The sequence below is a fragment of the Typha latifolia genome, chromosome 4, assembly GCF_019914945.1.
Source record: "Typha latifolia isolate L0001 chromosome 4, TyphaL0001v2, whole genome shotgun sequence".
Lineage (NCBI taxonomy): Eukaryota > Viridiplantae > Streptophyta > Magnoliopsida > Poales > Typhaceae > Typha > Typha latifolia.
Genome location: NC_133089.1, coordinates 3,746,948 through 3,773,350, shown reverse-complemented (window position 1 = coordinate 3,773,350; position 26,403 = coordinate 3,746,948). Strand labels below are relative to the sequence as shown.

General features: G+C 38.3%; 2 protein-coding genes across 7 annotated transcripts in view; one reads left to right on the top strand and one right to left on the bottom strand.

Annotated features, from left to right (window-relative positions):
- LOC140785935 (uncharacterized) overlaps positions 1–20,867 on the bottom strand; it is a 33,758-nt gene extending 12,891 nt beyond the window's left edge. For both annotated transcript variants that reach the window (XM_073134049.1, XM_073134050.1), the window contains exons 1-6: positions 20,500–20,867; positions 15,459–20,388; positions 15,179–15,367; positions 14,893–15,007; positions 11,476–12,529; positions 2,702–3,149 (exon numbers count right to left, since the gene is read on the bottom strand). In XM_073134049.1, the coding sequence (XP_072990150.1) occupies positions 2,702–3,149; positions 11,476–12,529; positions 14,893–15,007; positions 15,179–15,367; positions 15,459–20,388; positions 20,500–20,789 (7,026 nt within the window). In that variant the 5' untranslated portion in view covers positions 20,790–20,867. The remainder of the gene's footprint in view (positions 1–2,701; positions 3,150–11,475; positions 12,530–14,892; positions 15,008–15,178; positions 15,368–15,458; positions 20,389–20,499) is intronic.
- A 1,089-nt stretch (positions 20,868–21,956) lies between these two features.
- Positions 21,957–26,096, top strand: LOC140787803 (uncharacterized). Of its 5 annotated transcripts, XM_073136910.1 has the most exons (3): positions 21,957–24,496; positions 24,577–24,634; positions 25,468–26,096. In XM_073136910.1, the coding sequence occupies exon 1, from the start codon at positions 22,069–22,071 to the stop codon at positions 24,346–24,348; it is 2,280 nt and encodes a 759-aa protein (XP_072993011.1). In that variant the 5' UTR covers positions 21,957–22,068; the 3' UTR covers positions 24,349–24,496; positions 24,577–24,634; positions 25,468–26,096. The 5 variants fall into 5 exon arrangements, with proteins under 5 accessions (XP_072993011.1, XP_072993006.1, XP_072993007.1 ...); XM_073136905.1 differs by lacking the exon at positions 24,577–24,634; XM_073136906.1 differs by having other exon boundaries at positions 24,577–26,096.
- Positions 26,097–26,403: the final 307 nt, after the last annotated feature.

The window sequence follows — 26,403 nt, the reverse complement described above, 5'->3', positions numbered from 1 at the left end:
TCGAAATTACATACTCGACATAGGAAGATCTAAGATAGAGAGGCCAATTTTGAGCTTCGAAATGCACTTATTGAATACTTATGGCAGAGGCACGGGAATGAATGATGTATTTTATTTTTAATGTATTTCATGTTTAATGTATTTCATATCTAATGTATTTTAATTTTTAATATTTACATTAGGGATAATTTTGAGTAATTATATTTTAGGATACATAATTTATTAGACTCATTTTTATAAATAAAAAAAAATTTAAATTTAAATTAACTCAAAAATAATTTAATATTAGATTCATTTTAAAGGTCTCGATGAGACCTTTCCAATTGTATTATTTTTGTTAAAAACCGATTAGTAAAACTAATTATATACTCAGTTTAACTAACTAAATTATTTAATAAAGGATACCAATGGAATTAAAATTATTGAATATAACAATTATTGGGCAATTTTGGCATTTTCAAAAAGTTGATATGACAAATGGGCCCAACTCCATTTTCATGGTGGGGCTCCAAATTTGGAGCCCCACTATTCCTAGCTCCAAATTTGGAGCTAGGTTTAGAGCCCCATTGGAGCTCAACCGGGCTCCAAATTTGGAATTTAGAGCCCGGTTGGAGTTGCTCTAACTAAGGAGGTTATTATGACAGAAGCTGTGACTATCCTTTTGAGGTTTTCTTTTCATCCAAATAATATGTACTGCTTGAATTATATCATGAATGTTATGAAACATAACCTAAGATTAACTCAAATATAAGAACAAAACTAATTTCATACAAAAGATGATAGATAACAGTTGTTCCAGAATCTAGTAACCTGAAATTGAGAATCCATAACCAGTAATCCTTTTTTATTCTTTCCAGTAAATCAATGAGAGATTATCAGAGTTCATGCTCATATATACAAATAGAGCCCCAGATATTTTTTTGATTCATCTGTGAACAGGGTCTATATAGAGAAGTAGACCCACAAATAGTAAGAAACGTTGAGAATAAAACAGATTGTATCTCTCTCACAAGTTAAAGAAAGAAATTAATTACATCACACTCAACAAACCCTCCTAGGGAGTTCTTTAGAAATTAGAACCATAAAAACGAACATTCTAATAATGTAGGCCAAGTTTAATGTATCATAAATATCTTAGCACACAGAAAATAGAAAGAAACTTGATTAGGGCAGTATCGAAGCACAAGAAGAAAAGCAATCCCAAGCTCCCAACTATTTGGACTCAAGTGGAGCAATAACTATTGAGATCTACCAAGAGCATCAACCCATGGTGATTCATGCCAAGCCATGTCAATCTAGTAACCATGCTAGTTTAGCATGCACAATCCAAGTCATTCAACCTATTTATGTTTGGAGTTTGTTTTCACATTTAAAACTTCAGAGGATATAGGAGTATTAGAAGCTTCGTCAGACAAGATCAGCATGAGATGAACCTCTTACATATGCTGAGAGGCAGTTAGTTAAATATATCAATTTCACAATATACTAATTTACTCTTTTAGGACTAAGAAAGGACTAAATAGTGAATCGCAGATTAGAAAGTACCTCGACAGAAAGGATTTCTAATCCAGTCAAGAAATTGAATAGGTTGCATCAAAAGAGAAAAAACAAGATAAACGAGTAATGTTTCTTATCCTATCATTTAGGAGCCATAAATAAAAGAAGTTTTATTCATATTAAATTATTAACTGAACAAAGAAAAGGTACACTAACTCACATTACCACATTGCATTTCTTTGTGTTATTTCAAAAGAAGGGAGTTAAGCTTTAGTAGTGCTCTCAACTATGAAGCACGGACATTTCAAATAGCATGCCGTGTTCGTGTCTGATACTCGTTAGACACCGATATTCATCAAACACTTCTAAAATGTATCCGATATTTAAGAAATTATAGAATAAATTCAGACACTCTTAAAGACACTTTTTAGATATAAGATTTATCATATGCTATAAAAGTCTATAATAGAAATTATCTATTGTAGTAATTTTCTGCATATGCTATAGAAATATAATGCAACAATTACAAGTTAGTGCATCCAAAAAAATTATATAAATACAAATTATTGTAACAACACAGATTCACTAATGTCATCCACTATAGTTAAGTAATAGCATTTAGTTATTTATTCTCATAATATTGAATTGTATTATCACATATTAGTATTATCATATTTTTACTTTGCGGTATTGTATACATTTTATTTTACTTTCATGAATAATTTATGCATGCCTGTGTATTTATATTATAAGTTTAGAAAAATATTTCTTTAAACGCATCAATAATATACATAATGCTTTTATTTATTTACTTTGCCATGTCCTATTTCTTCAAGATTTATTTTATCCCTGTGTACATATCATGTTGTATCCATGTCCGTGTCCATGCTTCTTAGGCCTCAACCATCATGCCTCACTTTTCAGGAAGTCTTATTAATTATTATCATGTTCTGGCCTTCTGGGGAATCATATTGCTGCTACATGCATGTCTGCCAGCAGAATTTCTACAGTGGCTGAGTTTAATATAATTGAATCATATAGAGGACAAATCATGAATAATCAGGCTGATAATTTGTGTTATTTTATTTACTATCCCCACTTTCACTAATGCAGGAAGTTTTACTCTCATTTCTATTTCTCAGTATACAAAAGGAACTATCTGAACTTGCACTTAACATGCTTAACTAATGAGAGAAAAAGTTACCTGTAAAGGAACACGGATTTCCTGAACTCTGGATGAGAACAAGCTCAAGCTAACAGCCAATTCCATTCCCTTCTTTTCTTCACCAGCTATAGTTGCTTCATCCTGGCTGTTTCCGCGTGTCCATTCCATTAAAGGATCCCAGACAAACACCTCCAATAACATTAAGATAATATCCTTATTCTTCTGGAGAACACTCGTAACTGCCTCACAATTGGCCCTGAAGGCACCTTCTGTTCCAGTCAATCCTAAAGCCGTTTCAATGGTTTGAGTAAGACGGAAGGGGACAATTTCAGGAATCTTTAATCTCTTCCCTTTATCAAAACATATATTGTAATCAATATGGACAACATCACCACTGCAGAAGTCCATAAGGATATTATCTAGATGTCTATCGCCTAGGCCAAGAATGTGGCCCACTATGCTCATGGCAGCTACACTACCAGAGAACCTGCAACCCCATCACTGAATCATTTTGATGTTCACAAATGCTTCATAAAATAATATAGAAAATAGGCCTTAAGCATATTTAGCAAATTATAGATTACTCTATAGCTATCAAAAGTTCAGACTAGCTTGTTAATCCTGCCAGATATTCCATCACTAGAAGAAACTAATATACCTACGAGTATATCATAGAATCATAATAATTTATTTTTCCATAAGGGTGTCCATGTACATCCATTCCATAATAACCACTACAAAGATCTTACGAGACAACTATTCGAGGATCAAGTCCTGCATTGAACTTAGCTCATTAAATGAAGTGGGGAAAAGTTCTTTAAACAGAGCAAGCAAGTCTTATACCATCAGGAAACAGATCTTAGACAAAAACAGATACAAAATAAACAGGTATGATTTATGTAACTTGGTGTACAGCTAATGCATGCACATGTGCACCGTGGTTACAAGTCACAGAAAAATATGATAATAAACATAAGATTGCAAACATCTTGAGCTCCCCATACCCAATAGGCAGTAGAATTGAACATCCTTTTTTTAGTGCAAATGTTACTAGATTTAACCAAGGAAAAGCTTAGCATGATCCAATTCAGTTCAAATTTTCAATTGTCATCTTCAGATGTTATCCCTTCTCAACAAAGAAAAAGAGTTTGAAAATTTTCAAACTACCTTTGCTAAATTCTATATCTATATCATGTCAACTCACATAAATCAAGATGCATAAAGAAAACCAGCTTATGATTTAGTTAACCCACCCCTACATATTTGGCATCTAAATTGCTTCTCCATAACTTCAGAAACACTCCCAATTTTCTATCAGTTAAAACGTGTAGTTCATCCCTAGAATAAGAGTTAAGAGAACTGTGTTTTCTATTGCTTATTTTCCTTCTTTATGCCACCTTGCCAAGTGTTGCATTCTATCAAGCACTAGTGCATATTGCATAACAACACTTCCAACTTACAATTGTATCCTTCCAATTACTTTCCCCATCTTTTGTTCCTTGCTGAAGATTCAGTCGTACAAATAGGAACGCCAGAGATACACAATGGAAAATTTGACATCCCTATGGAACAAAAGGAATATGCAAAATATGGACACACTACTAATGGTTCAGATCATGATTAACTAATCTATAAAGCAAGTAAGTTTTGTTGGATCATGTTTGTAGTTGTACGAATAGATGGTCAGACTTTTTTTTTTGTTTGTGTGCTTGGGCAAAGAGGAGATTTTCTTGGGTGGCACAAAGCTTTTTATCAACAATTTAGGGTTCAGAACAAATTGAGGAAGTATTCACAACTAGCTGTCAACCCAATGCCAACCCTTTGTCAGACTGCACTAAATCCTTGACATAACAGAAAGTTAAGGCAAGAGAGAGTCTTGACAAAATCTGTTGGGCTAGTTGGTAAGTAGACACAGCAAATGATCAGTTCACAACTAGCTAACAACTTAATGCCATCCCTCTAGCAGATGCCATTAAATGGAAAACTAATGCAAGAGAGTCTTGGCAAAATCTTTTGGCCTAGCCAGTAAGTAGACAGCAAATGGCAGCATTTGACAACTAGCCATCAACCTAATGCCAACCTCTACGGAATGGCATAAAATCCTTGACAAAATCATCTGGGCTAGTTGGCAAATAGACTGCAAATGCAGCAGTTTTCGCTAATGCAGCCAAGGAAGTAACCCAAAAAAAGTTCCTGAAGACATTGGATGACTAGACAGAAAAAAAAATTCATGAACTAACAAGAGATATACAGTGCACTAAAGCAAGAGAAATAAGTGATTTTCATTGGAGTAAGGCAGCAAATAAAGCTTTTGAGGAGATTAAGAAGAAAATGACAATAGCGCACGTAATGCGTCTTCCTGACTTTTCTAAAACTTTCGAGGTGTAATGTGATGCCTTAGGCATCGGGATCGGCGGTGTCCTTAGCCAGGAACGCCATCCTGTTGCCTATTTCAGCGAAAAACTAAATGAGGCTAAGCAAAAGTACTCCACTGACGATAAGGAATTTTATGCGGTTATTCAAGCTTTACGCTATTGGCGCCATTATTTACTTTTGCATGAATTTGTGCTTTCTTCCGACCACGAAGCTCTTCGATTCCTAAATTCTCAGAAGAAACTAAATTCGAGACATGCTCGTTGGATCGAGTTCTTACAGGAGTACACTTTTGTACTCAAACATAGAGCTGGGGTTGAGAATAAGGTGGCTGATGCGCTTAGCCGAAGGGTTAACCTTCTGTCTGCCATTAGCATCAAAGTCACTGGGTTTGACAAAATGAAGGAAAATTATACAACTTGTCCGGACTTTGGCAAAATCGTTCTCACTTTGCTGAATGATCCGAACTTAGCTTTGGACAGTTATTCCCTCCAAGACAGTCACTTGTTTAAGGCTAACAAGCTTTGTGTTCCCCGTACGTCCGTGCGTGACTTCCTTGTTTGGGAGATCCATGCCGGTGGCCTATCGGGTCATTTTGGACATGATAAAACCATTGAGGAAGTGGAGCACCAATTCTACTGGCTAAGTCTCAAATGTGACGTCGCAAAATTAGTTGGTCAATGTAGGACTTGTCAGTTAACAAAACACAGAAAATAAAACACTGGACTTTACACTCCGTTACCTGTGCCTGATCACCCGTGGCAGGACGTTAGTATGGATTTTGTCCTAAGATTGCCTCGCACATTTAGAAAACATGATTCAATCCTTGTAGTGGTTGTGGATCGCTTCTCTAAGATGGCCCATTTTATTCCTTGTGTTAAGACCTCTGATGCGTCACAAGTGGCCAAATTATACTTTGTTCATATCGTCAAGTTATATAGTCTTCCAAAACTATTGTTTCCGACCCGGGATGTTCGCTTTATAAGCTATTTTTAGAAAACCTTATAATACATGGTTGGCACAAAATTAAAATTTTCTACTGCCTATCATCCTCAAACCGATGGTCAAACCGAGGTCGTTAATCGTAGTCTTGGAAATCTTTTGCGCTGTCTCGTGGGTAATCATAACAAAAACTAGGATGTCATTCTTCCTATAGCCCAATTTGCATATAATAACTCAATTAATAAGTCTATTGGCATGAGCCCATTTGAAGTTGTTCATGGTTTTAAAGCACGCAAACATCTAGATCTGTTGCCTATGTCATCTCATTCTAGAGTCTCTGAGTCTGCCGAAGTATTTGCATATCATATTCATTCTTTGCATCAAGAGATCACTAAGCGAATTGAGGCGAGTAATCACCAGTATAAAATACATGTCGACTTGCACAAACGTGCCAAGGAGTTCGATATTGGAGATTATGTTATGATCAAGGTTCCTAGTTTCGGCCGATCCCGATCCCAACCAAAACCAGTCGGTTGACTGGTTTTCGGCTGCCGTTTCGGCCGAAACCCGATCCGACCCGGATCCGACCAGGGGGACATCAATAATTAATGTCCCCACCCCCCCACCTGCCTCTCTCCCTTTTCTCTCTCTTTCTCTCTTTTCTTTCTTTCTCTCTTTTCTTTCTTTATCTCTTTCTCACGGATCTCTTATTCTTTTTCTCACCAGTGACTGAGTAGTGAGTAGATCTCCATCTCTCCGGTGACCTCGACCTCCGGCGACGTTCTCCGACGACCTCGATCTCCGGTGACCTTGGGTAAGTTTTTTTTCAGTTTTTTTTTTTCATTGTGCAGCAGGTGCTGCTGCTGCTGCAGAAGAGACTTCTCTGCTAGCAGAGCAGCAGCAGCACCTGGCTATAATTTTAAATTATTTTATATTTTATTTATGTTTTTTAGTTGCAGAGCTAAAATATCAATAGCTCTAAAAGATAAGTTATATGATACCGACATTGGGTGGCAACATTGCAGCACTATTGGGCAAGATAAAAGACGCGTTAAATACAACAGGTGTGGAAAGGAAATGAGTGATGGTGTCAACCGTTTGAAAGAACATTTAGCTAGAAGACAAGGAAATGTAGCAGCTTGCACTCAAGTGTCTTTGGAAGTTAGAAAACAGATGTTGGCTCATTTAATTGGCAAAAAGAAGGATAAACAATCTACACAACAAAGAGAGTCAATGATTCGTGAAGAATTAATGTATAATCCTGTACACATTGATGATGATAGCAGTGAGCAAAATGAGGAGAATGAGGAGAATGAGGAGAATGAGGAGGAGAGACAGATGAGGAGGGCAATGAAATAGAGCAGAAATATGCATAGAGAAGAAGAAGAGATGAGAAGAAGCACTGGTGGTAACTTTCAGAGATCTAGATCAGTCAATATACAAGGAGAGAGAATATGGGGGCAGCAGTTCTACCCATAGGACTCCTTGTATTACAGCAGAGTCTGAAAATATTGGACCAATGGATACATATCTTCAAAAAAAAAGGAATTAAAACTGCAAAGAAACACATTGGTAAAGCTATCTCTAAATTTTTCTTTTACAACCATATTCCTTTCAATGTAGCTAATAGCCCTTACTATCACACTATGGTGGATGCTATACAATCAGTAGGGCCCGGTGTTCTCCCTCCTAGTTCAAATGATATTGCTACTAAATATCTTAACTCAGAGGTAGATGAACTTCATATTTATATTGAGACATTTAAACGGTATTGGGATGAATTTGGTTGTACACTGATATGTGATGGGTGGAGTAAACAAAACAGAAGTATAATTAATTTCTTAGTGTACTCTGGCATAGGGATAATATTTTTGAAGTCTGTGGATGCTACTGCTCATTTCAAAAATGAAGATTATATTTGTCAGTTGATGGATAAGGTGGTACAAGAAATCAGTGAAAAAAGAGTAGTCTAAGTGGTTATTGATAATGGGGCAAATTATAAAGCTGATGGAAATTTACTGATGATTAAAAGACCTCATTTATATTAGACGTCATGTGCTGCACATTGTATTGATTTGATGTTAAAAGATATTGCAAAAGAGCCTGAAATTGATATGGTCATATGTGAAGGTCAGAGGTTAATAAATTTTATATATAACTATGGTTGGGTTCTTAATTTACTCAGGCAGATGACTGGTGATAGGGAGATCATCAGACCCGGTATCACTACATTTGCCACTCACTTTTTAGCCTTGGAGAGCATCATGTGCTACAAGGATGATATTATGCGGATATTTACATCACATGAGTGGTCTATGAAAATTAAGAATATCAAACCTAAAGATAAATATTTATGTGAAACTTTGAAAAATATGGCTCTTGGAAATACATTTTGGGATAATATTACAATTGCCACCGCAGTATTTGAGTCTCTTATCAAACTATTAAGACTTGTAGACAGTGATGACAAATCTAAGATGAGTTTCTTATATGCGGCAATGGACATAGCTAAAGAATTAATAAAAAAAATATGGGCCAAAGTTATAGGAAGTGGTGGAAGATGATTGATTCTAGATGGAACAAACAACTACATAGCGATATACACGCTGCCAGTAAGCATGCTTTTAAGTTTTAAGTTTTAATTTACTTTTATTTATGAATATTTAAAAATTTGAATGCTTACAAATTTTAAATTTCTACAGAGTATTTTCTTAATCTAAGATTTTAATTCTCTAAAAATGTCAATAATAATAGTGAAATCTTGTTGGGGGTTAGAAAGGTAATCAGCAAGCTTGAGCCCGATATTCATAAACAAATCTTGTGCGATAAAGAAGTGAGTTATGATTCAATTAAATAATTTTATTATTATTTATTTCAAGTTTTAACTTTCAATATAATCAATAAGCAAATAATATATTTCTGATTTCAGATGGAGAGATATAGATTGAGAGCTGGGCAATTCAGTACTACTAAAGTTGTTGCAGCTATATCTCATAACACTCCAGTTAAATAGTGGTCTATTTATGGATGGGAGGAGGCACCAAATTTGACGCCAATAGCAAAGAAGATTTTAAGTCAAATTGTGTCTTCATCACAGTGTGAAAGAAATTGGACTACTTTCTCCTTAATCTATACAAAAACACGCAACCAATTGACAATGAAAAGATTGGAGAAGTTAGTTTTTTGTCATTATAATATAATATTGAGGGAGAGAAATTTAAGAAGGCAGAAAATGAACTGATTGATTTAAATCATGTTTTTGATGAAGAAGACCCCTTGACTCCATGGATCAGAGAAATAGATGACAGGTTATTAGATGACAGAGATAACACATGGTTAGATGAAATATTGGGAAAGACCACGACGAGGGCAGAGGCCGGTACGAGTCACTCAGCAGCGAGAGATAGTATACCTACTAGTACTAATCATAGTCCTGATGATACATATGGTGGTGAGATTGTTCCATCTACATTTGTTGAGGAAAGTCAATGAGGCATAAGGAATGAAGACAGAGAAACTGAGGATATATATACATATCAGCGACATTGTCATGAGATGCATTTTGGTTTCTATGATTATGGTACATCCAGTATTTATTGTTTAGAGTCATCACAAGATCCATATGCTAGTTATTATCCTCAGTATCCTTAGTATTCTCAGGCACAAGATCTAAATGCTGGTTATTATTCTCCTCAAACGCAAGTCACACAACAAGATCCATACAATATGACTAATATTATGGAATCACTTTTTAGAGCATCAGGTCCCAGACATCAATATTTACAAACTTATAGTGATTATGATGATGAAGACTAGAAATTTACGAGAACTAGCTCGGTATTCAACAAAGTTTTAAATTTTGAGTAAGTTAATACATTTTTTAAGTTTTTAGACTTCATTGTGAGTAATTTTTGTTTTCTTATTTTTTGTCATTTTTTCTAAATTTTTCTGCATTTTTCTGCATTTTTAAATAATATTTAGAATTTTATATAATTAAAAAATAGTTTGATCCGATACGAACGGCCGATACGGCCGATACCTATCGTTTTTCTGGACAGCCGTTACCGATCCCGATCCCGATATTGGGAACATTGGTTATGATTCGTCTCAGACCCGAACGATTCCCTTCGGGAGCTGTTCGGAAGTTGCATGCCCGTAGTGCAGGACCTTTCCAGGTTCCGAAACGTGTCGGTGCTAACGCTTATGTCATTAATATTCCCCCTGATTATGGCATTAGTTGTACTTTTAATATTAAGGATCTAGCAGCCTACCATCCACCTATGCATATCCCTACCGAACCCTATGCTACATCTACTACCCTTCCAGACATCACTGTTGTACCACATACCACTTCTCATTTCCCATCCACATCACAAGAAAAGATAGACGTTATTTTAGATGATCAAATAACATCTACTGCAAAATGAGGGATTCACCGTTTTCTCGTTCGATGGCACGGGCGACCAGAGTCTGATTGTATGTGGATCACTTGCGAGGAGTTACAGCAACTCGACCCTGACATTTTGAAGTACTATCAGAGCCACTCGACTGGGTCGAGTTTCTTCCACCCCAGGAGAGTTGGTGGGGGCACCATTTTTCGTCACGTTTATTCTCGTAAGCACAAAAGGGCTGCACCCGTGACCCTTTGGCTTAACGAGGATTGTGACTAGTCACCTTCTAACGCTATTTTCGTATTTTATCTTTTACTTTATTTTGCCTATATAAAAGCTTATAATCATTTTTTATGGATTAATGAATATTTTGAGAGCTTTTGCCTATTGAGTGTTTGTTGGTGGATTCCAACGTCGGTGGATTCCGACACCCCGATTGGTGGATTCCACAGGTTTAATTATTTTTTCCTATTTTTTTTTTCTCAACTCTACAATCAAGACGTTGTCCTGCATCAACAGTGCACTAAAGCAAGAGAAATAAGTGATTTAGTATCAGGTTACAAACTTATAGAGGGAGAAATAAGATCGATAACATCTGTACCATAAAAGAGTTGAACTCTTGTACATCTGACAATCAGAATATTCCCATTCTTACCTTCGCAGAAGTTAACAGTAGTTCCAATGCAACCATGAAGTATCGGAATCTAAGCTAAGTGAAATGGAGACGCACCAATTTAAGTAAAGGAAGCAAATAACAATCAAGTATACTTGTACCAAAATAACATATCCATATTGACTCTGAAGAAGTGATGAACCAAGTATGCGTTAACACATGATCATTGTACACAAATCTAAGAAGAAGCAATTGGGACTCTAGTGGATGGAAATGTTCATTATCCTATTAAGGATTCAGACATGACATAATATAACTGCATTTCCAGATAACATACCCTCTATTATTCAAAAGGGAATGTAGAGAAGCAACAATATCGGACATATTGATGTCACAAGATCTTGATTCTATTTTGACATTACCAAGATCTAAATTCAACTACATGAACTATAACACTTGCCAAAAGAAATATCATAGAGGAATAAAAAAGATACCTTTTTGTTTTTAAACTAAAAGATTTGAATCCTTCACTTGAACACCACATCTCCTGCCAAAGAAGTTGTCTTGGAGTCTCTTTCATAAGCTCCAAAAGAACCTTTCGTTTGACATCAAGAGGCCAATCCCTTCGCGAGATCACTCTTTTTATACCTTTCTCTTTCAGTGCAGGTATTATTTTTCCATAGAACATATCACTCGGACGAGGAATAGGTGGAACTGCATTGCTCATATTGCCAGTGCCAACTGCAGAAAGTTGTGCCAACTGAGAACGGTTCTGCCATGCCTTGTAGACGCTATATATACTAGTTACATTGTCGACCCACTGGATCAGTCCAGCTCGGCCACTGATTGGAGTCACAGAATAGTACCGTATTGCAAGAGATCGACCATGAGCATTGTTAGATGAGTACAACAAACTATTTAATGCTTCTAAAAGCTGCATAATTCGAGCATCAAGACGTAGATCCTCTCGACCTTTAAGAAGATAAGTATACTTCTGGCCATCTGATCCTCGCAAAACAAGCTTCTTGGGTTTTGTCTTCGTTGATAGGATTGTTACCTGCTCATGGAAAGAAGATACAGTAACAACACCAGGGATGTCACTAACAGAAGTTCCGGAGGAATCAAACATGGACATTTGCTTCTCAAAACCAGGAATTGGAATATCAGAAGTTGAAAGCAGTGCCAGTTGTGGAGCCACTTCACTCAAAGATATAAATGACTTTCGGTGATGAGTCGCCAAAGATGCTGCAACAGCATTAAATGGCCGCCATACATCTTCTATTGCTGCTGCAGATCCAGGGGGGGTTTTGAGGCCTAAGATGGCAGATTTCAGCTGCTCCCCATACTCCTTACGGAACCATATCTCATGGGCAGTTCTTGGTTCACGAGAAGTAGAGGCTAGACGACGCTCTAATGCCACAATAACCGGAGCCATCATAGCAGAGTACTTTGCTGCATTTATCTTGCTTTTCTCAGCAAGACTGAGGGTCGAATTCATAGCAACCCGAGCAATTTCCTCTTTTAACATATTTATGCGTCTAATAACATCTGCATTGCAGAAGCAACAGTAATTATCCGTTGCATTAGATGCTAGGAATTGTTTTATTTTAAGCACAGATGCTTCTGCCAATCAATTTGTACAAACACATAGTCAAATATGCTAAAACTCAAGAAAGCATCCAGCTACAGATGATATGCCTATTTAAATCAGGGTAAATTATAAATTACTCCTATGGTTATGCCTAAAATTAAAGTAACTCCTAAACTTTCATTTGTATCATTTTACTCCTATGGTCTAGATTAATATGAAAAACTTACAAGTCATTAATGGAGCAACCAAATTACCACAATACCTTTGTGATACTAATTATCCCATTGTTTGAGCAACTATGAATCTTCTAGCCATATTCTTATGGTGATTGAAATATTTCATTCCACGAACATGTATTTGAAGGGAGATAAATTGTGATAGAGAGATGATACTAAGATTTAAGGCTTGTAATCTTAAGTAGGACGAGAGGATATAAGAAGGAGAAAATCCATTTTATTATAAGTTTTAAAAATGGGATATGGTGAGTAAATTTAATGGAAGGATAAGGACATTTCTAATATTTTGATATCTATCCTAGCAGGAAAAATGAAAAATCCCTCCAAGATTATTCTTTTTAAGTTCTGGTATAATTTCAATTATGTATGTATGGATTCTATGGAAACATAACAATTTCATGTTAGTCTAGAGTCTTGATCATAAGCGAGCAAAGCAATACAAAATTACAAATGAAAATTTAGGGGGACTAATCAGATTATCAATTTCAAATTAATTTAGAGTCTAGACCATAAGCGAGCAAAGTGATACAAAATTACAAATGAAAATTTACAGGAAGTAATATGATTTTAGGCATAACCACATTGGGGTAATTTGCAATTTACCCTTAAATTTAAAATAGAAAAGAACAAGACTAGGAAGTAAATCATCACATGATTTTTTCAGCAACTTTTCTGCAACAATCTTGTTTGCTACCTTATTATTATTTTCAAGTCAAATCCTTTTTATGATTTCAAACTTACCGAAGAGTCCAATACAGCATATCAGGTATATCCTCTTTGATCATTTGTTGCATGTACCCTTATCTAATCGGACTAGCCTAAAACTCAACTGATGCAGCCAGAATTTCATCAAGATTCTACAAGCAAATTATCTAGACCAGCTCCCTTTAGAATAAAAAGATTATGCGCATATAATGGGTTAAGACTTGAGCACATTAAATTTGACAACCTCTTACGGTGACTTCTAGTTAATGTGAATCTACAGGGTATACCCCAATTGAGACAAATTACATTATTATTATTGAAAAAAAATTCGGTATGTTAAACTGACCATATTACGAGTTCTGACTTTCTATTATTATTATTGTCATTATTATTGTTACTTTAAGAATATGCTTAGTAGAATTGTCATTTTATATCGCTAAATTTAGATTTTATTTAACGCTATAAATCCTAGATTTATTTGCCTTTCATGTGAATTTCACTCACTGAGCTATAGTTACTGGCTTATAAATTTTTTCATTTATAATATTTCAGGTAATGATCAGCATAGCGACCGAGCGAGATGCACTAAGACCTTACCTCCACTTAGGACCTACCCATTTACCTTTCCGTTCCTTTGGTCTTATGTTTTAGATTATTTGTTAACTTAATTTGTTTAGAAACGCATTAATGATGACATTGGTTATTTTCATTGCAATTGGTTTAAGTTATATAAATCAAATTCTTTTTTTTATTTATTCTTGTTATTGTGTACTTAGAAAGTATTAGTAAAGCTTCATACATCTCAAGCATATTGAGGTACTTGGTCAGTCATAACTCCGATTACGGGTCATGACAGGTCGGGTTTGGGTTAGGCTTGGCGAGATGAGTAGGCTTAAGTATTTGTTCACAGCCCGGCTCACCAATCACTCGGACCAAGCCAACTTCAACACTTATTGCCCGTTGCCACCTATTAGCCTATGAAGTATTGGGCTCAAGCTAGGCGTAATGGGCCAAAATTAAAAAAATATTATATCTTATCAAGCCGAGAGTAGTGGACAAAATATTTTAGTTAGCTTTCATAAGAACATATTTATATAATGATATCCAATATGTTAAATATCCGATGCGGGACTAAAAAATCATAGAAATAGGCGGGCGTAACGGGTCGAACTTTCGTGTCGAGCTAGGTGGGCAAAACCCTAACCTATGTTGCCCATTACCATCTCAGGCTTGGGTCGAGCTGGATTCAAATCGAGCTCAAATTAGGCTTAGCCCGATTAACACTGAGTGGGTTTGAGCCAAGCCTAATGATCAACACTAATTACATGTTCGATTTGCAATTTCAGTAGCAATTCTTTAAAAGCGAGAACCATGTTTACCTGAATGAAGATCTTGAAGAGTGCTCAGCCATTGTTCTTCCCAAAGAACGGTTATCATCCCAAGTTCATCAATTGCCAACGTAACATCTTGAACTAATTTAGGATGAAGCCTGATCTGCAGCACCGTTGGAATATATAATAATATAAGCCTAATATTCATGAAAATCATATAGGAAAGGGCAATAACAATATAGGATCACATAAGTGCATAACTAAAAGCACAGACAACAATATGTTAATCAAATAATGAGGTATATACAGAACATAATTAAATACAGCCCTTTACCAAAAAATCCAACATGCGCTGAAGCTCCTCTGAGGGGTTCCCTTCATATGCATTTATATCAACTAGCGTAGGATACACTATAGAATAAGGAGAAAGTTTGCCTAGCATCATCAATAATCCCTCCAATTGCTTCCTGACTGCCTTTTCTGGGTGAGAGCTTAAGCGAGCAAACAGTTGTGGTATAATTTCCTGTGTCCATATTAAAAAACAACAAAAGCTATAAGTTCAAACCATTATCATCAATAAGAAAGAAGCTAATGTGAATAATCATATATGTCACCTGCCATGGCAATGCAGGAACAGTTGAAAGACCAACTTCAAGTGTTTCTCTTAACTCAACTCCGTAGTTCAGAATTATATGTAAGAGATACAACACTGCCCTGAGAATACAACTTCTAGTTCGTCCTTGCAAAATATGACAATCAGCACTAGCCTGAAGTTTGACGGATGAGCGCGAAAGGTACTCAAAATAACCACGTGCAGCATGTCCAAACATTGACACCCTCCTCTTCCTTAGTGGCCACCAAATATGAATGAGTTCGTCAACCAAAGGCAAGATGTCATCCTTATTTGTGGCAATATTTTCACAAATAAGAACCTGAAGTTGAGATGATAGAATAGCAGAGGGGCATTCACCATCGCAGGATTCAAATCCAGGTGCTCCCGCAGTGGCTTGCATAAGATAAGCTGCTTGCTGAACCAATGAATTGACAAGGGCATCATTTTCTGAGAAAGGATAACTGCTGGGCTCCAGATTTGCTGCACTTACATCACCCATGCTAAGTGCATATTTATCACTATGACAGATCCTTTTTATAATTGTCTCCACCTTAGAAATCTCATCTTCTGTCAACAAATATCTGTCTGCTGAAAGTTCTTTCTCTGGAGCAGGAGATAAAGAGCATGACTGCAGAACAGATCCATGCATAGGAAGGGAATTTTTGGCTTGACTAAAGCACCAGGAAGCATAAGAAAGCCATGCCTTACCCATATTTGGACAAAGATCGCAGGATGCTTTTGCAGCTGCACCAACTATTTCTTGAATAACTGAATGATAGCTTATATTGGAGGGCAAGCCACCATCACTGGACAGTAGCCTGTTTTTGGCATATGAAAAACCATCACATGCAGCATTTGCGTTATAATCTTCACATATCTTTAAAACAATGTCACTCAAGGTCAAATTTAAACTCTCTTTCTCCAACCACGATGAGAGTTTCAAACATGCCTTAGCCTTGAGAAGGGTTCCTGTTTCAGAACCATCAGTTCTGGTAGACAATATATTGGAATGGACAAATGACCAGAGATCAGTTAGAGCCTCTTCATGTGTTCCTTCTGCATACTTCAGTAGGATACCTTCATATTGGACATTCAAACCAAGAATCTCCCTAGACATCACCTGGGAGCATATTGTACCATGGTTTATGAGATATTGATACATGCGGTTAGCTAACATGAAATTGCCCTGCTTCCTAGCTAAACCAAGGAGCTTTTGGCAGAGAAGGAGAGTTGTCGAAGAAGACGGTTGTACAGTATGATAAACTCTAAAGACCTTTATCCACAAGCTGCAATCTTGATGAATCTTATTAATTGGAGACTGCAGTACTTGATCCAAAGAACCCAAAAACAATGGTGAGTAATTAACTTTGTGCTGGTCATTATATCTAGTACCGTCTTCAAAAGCAAAGATGCACAGAAGCTGGGCAGCATAAGCAGCTGCCTCAGTGAAACCATCAAGAGGAACCACAGATAATGCTTCCTCCAGCATCAACTTGGCTTTACCAAGTTCCTCATGCACCACACTGGAGCTTCCATCATTTTGAAGCATTGACCACAGAAGCATTTGCTCACTCCTCTGTAGTGCTACCTTAGGGTCAAGAGTTAGTTCACAACTGCTTTTGGGCGTCAAATCAAGGTAACCCAGTGCTGAATGAAAATCTCCCTCATCAAAGCAGCCTAACGCATGAATGGCATTCAGTTCATTACCTGCCGTAGTCAAAGCACCAGAATAATCTTTTCCAGCATGAGTAGCACGGAGTGTCTGTAATTCTGTCAACCAGCTTTCTAAACAACTCCAATCAGAGAGTGATGTGTAGCACTCAATGACACGTGTTATAACAAATTGGATTCCATCGGAACCCATGGAACTAAGTGCCTCCTCAGACTGAAGAAGATGACAATAATGTGCAGCAGCCTTCTCATACTGGCCCTGAGCTTGATAGACAAGTCCTGTCATCCATGAGAGATGCCCAGAGCTGCCAGGTACACCTGTGCTGAGTTGGTTGTCTTCCTTAAACAAAGAATTAAATGTCAACATGGCCCATTTCTGCAGTCCATCTAAAGCATCAATCTCATGGCACCTACACAAGGCCAGGGAAACATGTCGCAACACCTTCAAGACATCACATTCCAATCTAGTTCTAAGAAGATTATTTTCCGCAACTGATCCTCCACGACCTTTATCCTTGAAAGATGATGCTAGCACATTTCTAAAATCCAGTAGTCTTAACCCACAGTAATGGAGCGTAGCATAATCACAATGTAAAGCAAGCCCAGCATTCAACATGGGCTCACATATTCGAGAAAACCACTCTTCACAAACTTTCTTGTTTGCTCGAAAAAACAAAGAACTTTGCTTGGTTGGGCAAGGTAAAATAAAAGAACCTTCATAAGCATTATAGACATTTTTCTTCAAAGCCTCAACAAAATCCAGTAGCAGGCGCATTGGTAATAGGTGGACATCAGAAGACCCTATGTACTTGCTCTCACCTTGCTTTGCTTCTAGTGCTAGAACATTTGGTACATCCAACAGCATGCGCTCTAAAGCTGCAAAAGTTTGTGTGGGGCCACCAAGGTTAGTTCGAAGCCGAAGATTAATGCAGTGCCTAGCAGCTTCATGTATGGACCACCAAACTGCAGCTAGATTGTTTACTGGACATAATTTATCTAACACAGCTCCATCCTCCTTAGCATCTTTTGATATATCATCTGGACCGGTATCTGCATTTACTTCCTGTTGACTAGAAAAAATATCTTTTTTGCCCCGACAACTGAAGACTAGTCGTTGTATCCAAGAAGATAGAGGCAACTTTGACCTGTGAGAGATGTAACTCAATATGGAAACAAGTTGCTGTGAGTGGAGTTTCCTGGACAACTGCTTTTTCGCCAGCATGTGCTGCCAGTTCATGTAGCACTTGCCTGCAGCACTAGTATGTAGAGATTTGCTAAAGCTACCTACATCCTCTAGCAAACCACATGAATAAACTGTAGTTGGCAAAACAACAGAAATGACTCTTACAAATGCATTTCTAATGGATGTATCTGGATCAGCAAGCTTGTCTAGAGCTACATGAGACACAGAAAAATAGTATCTGGTATCGATAAGTCTAGCCTGCAAAAGCATTTCCAAGGCAGAGGCAACATGAGATCTTATTTTAGTCTCCCTATCATACGCTGAGTCCAATATTGAAAAGAGCACATCACTGCTAATGATGGCATCTCTATAAGCTTCATAGCAATTTGTAAACATGTCTGCATCCTTCTCCATACTTATAGCCAGCCCACCAAAAGTACAGATCCAGTCCAGCACTTCCACTCTTATGGTTGTCGGTGATGATATATGAAGTGCCCTAAAAATAAGTGCTCCATACCGTTTTATATATTCAACTTTTTTATCATAGTAAACATTCTCTGTTTCTAGGCTTTCTCGTTTCTGGTCATCCCCCTTACTAGAAGTTTTCAAAATTCTGTGCTTACTTAAGAGTTCAACATCAATCAGCTTGTGTAAAATCCTAAAAATATGGAACTGCAGCTCAAGGCAACCCTGAAAAGGGATCTCAAGAGGATTTAGCTTTCCTAGAATAAAAGATGCCAATTTAGTTGCTCTCTCGTATCTGAGCGTGTCAACGGTGATATGGTCAGGCAAACCCTTAGAAGCAACAAAGGAAACAGAAGTTAATAGTACCTTTAAATCAAATCTTACCAGTGAAAGCAACTTATGTTCTGGATAGCCACTGTCATGACCTAGATCTGTCTTTAGTTGATGATTTCTAGTAATATCCAATGTTACCCAACCAAGATTAGTACAATCTACATGATGTTTTCCAATCATACCTTTCAACAATTCCAACTCTTCAAACAAAGACTCGATGGCCTGAGAAACCACATCACTGGAACAATGTTGAAGAAGGAAAAGGTAAGTAGCAGCTGAGCTAGCAACCACAAGATGATTTGGATGCAGACGCAACTGAGACAGAGCGGAATGAAACTGGAGTACTGCTCCGACAGAAGAAGGGAGGAGTCCCAGATTCTGTAGAGACAGGAGTTGCAGATTAGTTTTAAGGACTTCTTGCAACTGAAATGATGGAACGCTCGTCAAGCTCTGAAACAATATAGTGAAGGCCGTTTCATAAAATTTGGCAAACTTCTCACGGAGTATTTCAGCCAAAAGAACCAAGCATCTCCATGATTCTTGCGTCCAATTTGATGAGCCAAACTTAGTGCAAAACATCAATATGCACCTCAAAAGTCGAGGAGCCATATCCTCGACTGGCCTCGATATTTGCTCAAGAAGATCCATTTCCAGTACACCAGAAGCCGTGACCTGGAGAACTGTCAAGAAACAAGAGAAAAGTGCGACCAACCTGTCCATGCTGTGTCCATGCTCGACACTCGAATCATTAATCAGAACCTCCATATCGCCCAAGAACTTTAACAGCAACCCTAGCGAGAATTGCAAACTATTCAGCCAGTGCTTTTGCAACAGCAAGAAGCTGTCCATTATCATGCATCTATCCGATTCAGAGAGGTTAGGCACAAAGGCCCACCCAAGAAGCAAGTCTACAATGTCCACGAAATGCGGCTGGAAGCACTGCCCATATTTGGATGATATCAAAGTGAGAAGCCCGAGTAGCTGCCGGAGCAAGCCAAGGGAGGTCCTCTCATCCTCAAGAAGCTCCTGGCATGCCTTGAGTATCGGCGGCACGAATCTCTCCGTCGAGCCCGCATCACCGACATCGAGGAACTCCTTAAGGCCGTCCAATGCCAATTCAACAGAACCGCTAGCGACGCCGGCGTCTCCCAGGAGGGGAACAGCCCAAGAAACGAGTCGGTCCGGCAACCCGATGCCGGGAGGCGAGGGTGAATTGGAACACAGGACGGCGCATAGGGATGCATAGGCAAGAACGGCGGAGCGCCGAACAGCATATGACCTGAAAGATTTTGATTCCTCGTGGTATAACGCATGATTTTTCTTGATTTCAATAATCAAATTACCATAGAAGGAAAAAAAAAATATTATTGCGAAGCAGAAAGGATTTTACTTGTCGGAGAGGAGCTGGGAGAGGCCCTGGGCGAGGAAGGGAGCAGATTGGGGGAGAAGGTGAGAGTTGGGAGGAAAGACGATGGTGCCGTGGAGCGATTCGAGGGCAGAGACTCGGTCCGCGTCGTCGGCTCTCTCTCCGGGACCTTCGGGCGCCGCCGACGAGGAGGAAGAATCGGCGGAAGCAGACGAGGTAGTGGTGGCGAGTTTCTGGGGGAGCGCGGCAGAGATGAGGGAGGCTAGCTGTTGGTGCAGATGGTGGAGTTGGTGTTGGTGATGGCCTCCTTGCATTCTCTCATCGCCGACCTCGGCCGGTTCTTGAGTGAGAGAGAAATAGACTTTGTGCCTTGGGGAAGGTGGAAAGGTCTACAACTCTACATGGGTTAGTACTTATATAGTTATACTCTACTATATATCAGATCAAGATTTTCTTTACAAACAAAAAAAAATTCAAAATCAGTCTAAAAATGCTACTGTATAATATTTATCATTCGGATTTTATGTTTTGCTTAAAATGTTTCAAAAAAAATAATAGTTTTCTGGATGGCTGGTTACCATATGGACGATTCAATATAACCTTTGTTGAATAAATGTTTGTAGGCTAAGATAAAAATAAATTATAACCTTTGTTGAATAAATTTTTGTAGATTAAGATAAAATTAAATGGCCAAGTAGATATAAAATTTAAATGAAGGATTTCAAAATAAAATCCTTGATAAATATTTTATGTAACTTCAAAAAAGAAAGGATAACTTAATCATTTTATATGTGTTTGCTAATTAGTAAATTTTATTTAAATTATAAAGAAAGTCTTTAATACAGTGAATAGCACACAGCGAAGTAGCTTTTTATTCGCAGTCTATTAGCGAGCAAATGCAATAAAAAGTCTCCCTAACCTTAATTAGATTCATCTATTGGTAATGAGTGTGTCACCACTCACCACCCTTTGAGGTTGACTCTGACAGCATTGACACCATAGACCTCTCGAATAATAATTTCTTACGGTATCATCTGGTCTTAAGTGCATGGCTTATAAAATCGTCAACGATTCTCTTTAGCAATTAGCCCTACCAAATTCGAATGAAGCCCTCTCTTACAATTGGATTTGTCATCCTGACTAGAATTCCTTCAATTTAGGAATATCATAGGAGGGGAATAATGAAAATAACCATAGAAAGATCTAAAATCTTGTGACCTAGTTATTGTGTACAAAGATTTCGCTATTGAAATAGTTGAGCGCTCAGCTCTCTCCCTCAAGACTGAGCCTTGCAAGTCAAGTTTAAGGTGTTTATATGTCTAACATATTTTTATCTCAACGATCAGAAAAAAGAACAGATTAATATCTCTCTCATCCAAATCTAACGCGCTTGAAATAAAATTAGAATCCATAATCTCTCCTCTCTCTGGTCTCTTTTTGAGCCAAAAAAAGAAAAAAAAAAAGAGTGATTATTATAATATAAAGAATAGTAGTAATTATGATATTTGGAAATGTTTCGTTGATATGCAAAAAAAAAAAAATGAAATGAATTTCAAGTTCAATGTGGTGAAGTGACTAACTATCACTAACCCCATGAGGGCTCACAATTTGATCACTGATTTGTATCAGGGAGGTTCTCCCTCTCCCTCGTCTCGTCGCCGTGGTCGTCTGATGCTCCTTCGCGCCTTGACCAGGAAGACCACCTCCTTCCTCCTCTCGGCACCCTTCTCCTCCGTCGCGGTGGACTCCATTGCCACTTCTATCCGCCCCTTCCCCGACTACTCTCCAAAGAAGCCCTCCGTCCAAGACGCCGACCTCGTCCGCGACCTCACCACCGCCCTCAAGCAGCGCCGCTCCGACCCCATCCGCCGCGTCCTGTCCCCCTTCACCGCCCGCCTCCGCCCCGACCATCTCCTCTGGACTCTCCCCCACCTGCGCTCCCACCTCCCCCTCCTCCTCTCCCTCCTCCGTTGCTTCCGCTCCCTCAACCGTCGCCGCCACCCCCATCATCCTTCTCTCTCCACTGCTGTAGCCATCGCTGCCCACATCGCCGTCGTCGACAACCACGTCGGCGTCGCGCGCCAGCTCCTGCGCGAGGGCCTTTTCGCCTCCTTTCACAGGCAATTCATCGAGCAGGTCATCTACACCTACAAGCACTGGTGCTCCGACCCGTCCGTCTTCGACCTCCTCTTCCATGCCCTCGTCGACGTTGGTAAGCTTGAGGAGGCACGGGCTCTCTTCCATCATTTGCTCACCTATGGAATTTTAATCTCTGCCGATGCTTGCAACGCCCTTCTCACCCGCCTCCCTATCGACGCAATGCTGAGCGTTTTCGAAGAATTTCTGGAAGCCGGTGGTCTTGAGTGGAACGGCAAGTCGTACAACATCATAATTCACGGGCTTTGCAATACGAGAAATGTCGGGGATGCACATAGGATTCTTTTGGAAATGGAGCTAAAGACTGGAGTTTCGCCGGACATAGTTAGCTACAGCACCCTCATCGAGGGGTACTGCTCTCTCGAGGAGCTTCACAAGGCCTTGCAGCTGTTCTACGAGATGGGCACCAGGGGTTTGAAGCCGAACCCATTTACTTACAACAGTATAATGTCTCTTCTTTGCAAGAAAAAGAGACTTGTAGAGGCCAAGGGGATGCTGATGGACATGATAGGCCGTAAGATTGCTCCGGATGCAGTAATATATACTACCTTAATTGATGGATTCTGCAAGAATGGTGACCTATACTCAGCACATAAGGTAGTTGATGAAATGAGGAAGAGCGGACTGGTTCCTGATGCCGTCACATATACTGCTCTTATTGATGGACTTTGCCGGAGTGGAAAGATGGTCGAGGCAGATAACATCCTTCAAGAAATGCTTAGGAAGGGATTGAGTCCGGATGAGGTTACCTATACTGCTCTTATCGATGGTTACAGCAAGCAAGGAAGAATAAAGGAGGCATTTAATGTCCATACTGAAATGCTAGAGAGGGGCTTGACGCCGAATGTTGTGACATATACAGCTCTCTCAGATGGCCTCTGCAAGCAGAGTGAGGTGGAAGCCGCAAACGAGCTCTTGCATGAGATGTGTGCCAAGGGACTAGAGTTGAATGTATGCACATACAATTCACTGATCAATGGCCTCTGCAAGTCTGGGAACATAGAGCAGGCAGAAAAGACCATGGTGGACATGGAAGCAGCAGGGCTTAGGTCAGATGTATATACCTATACTACTTTGATTGATGCTTACTGTAAGTCAGGTGAGATGGATAGAGCCCACAGCCTCCTCCAGGAAATGCTGGACAAAGGCATCCAGCCTAGCCTCGTAACTTTTAATGTTTTGATGAACGGGTTTTGCGTGTTTGGGATGCTGGAAGATGGAAAAAGGCTTCTACAATGGATGGTAGATAAGAATATTATGCCAAATACTACAACCTACAACTCTCTTATGAAGCATAGCGTTGACAAGAAGATGAAAGCCACAACAGAAATCTACAAGAGGATGTGCTCTCAGGGGTTGATGCCCGATGAAAATACTTACAACATATTGGTCAAGGGACACTCCAAAGCCAGAAACATGAAAGAAGCTTGCTATTTTCACATGGAAATGGTCAGCAAGGGGTTCATGCTTAGAGATAGTTCTTACAATGCACTTATCAAGGGCCTCCTCAAAAGGAAGAAAATCATGGAGGGAAGGAAATTATTTGAAGAGATGAGGGATAGGGGTTTGGTTGCTGAAATCGAGATTTACAACTTTTTTATTGATCTTAGTTATAATGAAGGAAACATGGAGATAGCTCTTGCACTTTGTGATGAAGTAGTAGAAAAATGTCTCATGAAATCTAAAACTGATGAGACTAAGCATAGAATCTTATGAACAAACAATTGGATTATTGTGGAGATGTACTGCAAAGGAAATGAGCTTCAGTGCAAATGGGTAAAATTTATGAACAAAGGATAGGATTGAATGATCTCGCCGAGAAGTTAGAAGCATATGACATTCTCGGAATAACATTCAGAACGGAGTAAGAATTAGATGGTTTATTTAAAATTTGTAGCTTTTTGCTGAAGATGAAGTTCATAGATAGTCTATTTTTTTATCCAGTAAAGAAAGGATACATCACACTGAAGCGAGCCGCTTGCCAACATATATTATGATATCTGTAAGATCCAACCCAGTCTTCGACAAATAAAGCAACATGGTAGTTTTCACAAAGAGATAAGACACTGCTTTAATTTGTGATATTCTTACAAGGTTTATAGAATTTATGACAGAACTGAGACCAGTATTGCAAGAAATATATCACTGCAATAATGTCTCAAAGGGTGTCAACTTAGGCAATGGCTACTACAGTACTACTGATCATAAAGCGCTAACAGTATATTGATTTATAGGGGGAATCATCTCTCCATAAAAATGCGAGACCATTTAGTGAAGATTCTAAATGTGGATTGAAGTAGTAGAGTAAAGATAAACACTCCAACATTGTAAGTTTGGTGGTTGGCAAGTCTTCATTTGCTGGGATATATATATTATAGCTCTATGTGAAACATAAATGCAAGTTAGTCATATTCTCTAAATCTTCCAGTTGCCCTAATGATACATATAGCTTGTTAAAGTCTGTTACAATTTCCCAGTAACTTCAATTATCATACTTTTACTTTTAGTATCATCTACATTTGGTTTTGGTTTCTTCATATATCCTTAAAGATCATATGGGCAAGATGACTAGCTGCTGCTTATCTTGTAAACATAATGCAGTCAATCAGTTGTTTCGTATGACATTTGCATGTGCTGCTAATTCAGCGGTTCTCATAATAATCATCTTGGCACATTAGCTCTGAAGTTCTTAGGTTATTGTTCTGTCTTTATCAACGCCATCATGGTTGTGGCTGTCTGTGTCTATATTGTCCTGGTACACCTAGAGTTCCTCATTTTCCTTTTATTCTATCTGTGAAAAAATGAATCACTTATTCTTGTCAAATTTCCTTTCAGGTCTATGACCAAGGGGTATGATTTATATTGAGGCAAATTTGTTTTCTTATGGCTATCACCCAAGTGTTCTAACCAGAGCAACTGTTCTGATGAGTATTGGCAGCCAAACTAAATTCAAGTGCACAAGGATTCTGTCATTGCAGGGTATTGAGATGACAGGATTTACACAGCCCTATCCTCATTACAGAGGCTATTCTCATGACTCGAATTCGCTGTCGTCTGAAATTGGGTGAAGCAAGCACTGACCATAGAATCAGTAGGCAACTGTGTTGTCTGAAAAATACTTTTGGAAGAAGGTGCACCAAAGGAAATTTGGTTTCCGCATATACTACAATTTGCTTATAAAGCTTTTTGGTGCCACCAGATGGAGGTCCATATATACATTGAAACTTTTAATCAACTCCTTGAACCCGTTCTGCATCTGCATCCTGTTCCATGAGATGTGGTATTTAATACTGTGTATGGGAGGAACTCAGACAAGTTCCCTGTGAAAGACAAGGAGCATATGACTTTCTCATAAGCAAGTGTAACAGTTCTGCTATTTAGTACAACAAAAGCAATCTGAACACTTAAGTTATTGTTAATTTGTGGATTCTATTGATCACGATGGCAGGTACTCTTTCATACAATATTCCAGTTTTTTTTTTTTTTAATTTTTTAAGACGCTTGCAGATATACATTGTAACTAATGATATTAATCTACTGAATGTCTCGAAAGACGGGTCATTGATGCTCTTCATTTATGTTAATAAATGACTGATTTTATCTTTTAAAAAAGAAGCCAAAATGGAAAATTTTAAAATAGAAGTCAAAATGGAAAAGTAAAACTGTTTTTGATACGTCTTTTCTATAATTTATTTTCTACACCTAAACATCAAAAATAACCTTTTTTAAAAATTAACTATTTTGCTTCTTATCGGAGGAAAAAAAACAACA

Excerpts from the sequence above, each read along its gene's own strand:
- LOC140787803 (XM_073136905.1), top strand. The coding sequence starts at position 22,069 with ATGAGGGCTCACAATTTGATCACTGATTTGTATCAGGGAGGTTCTCCC.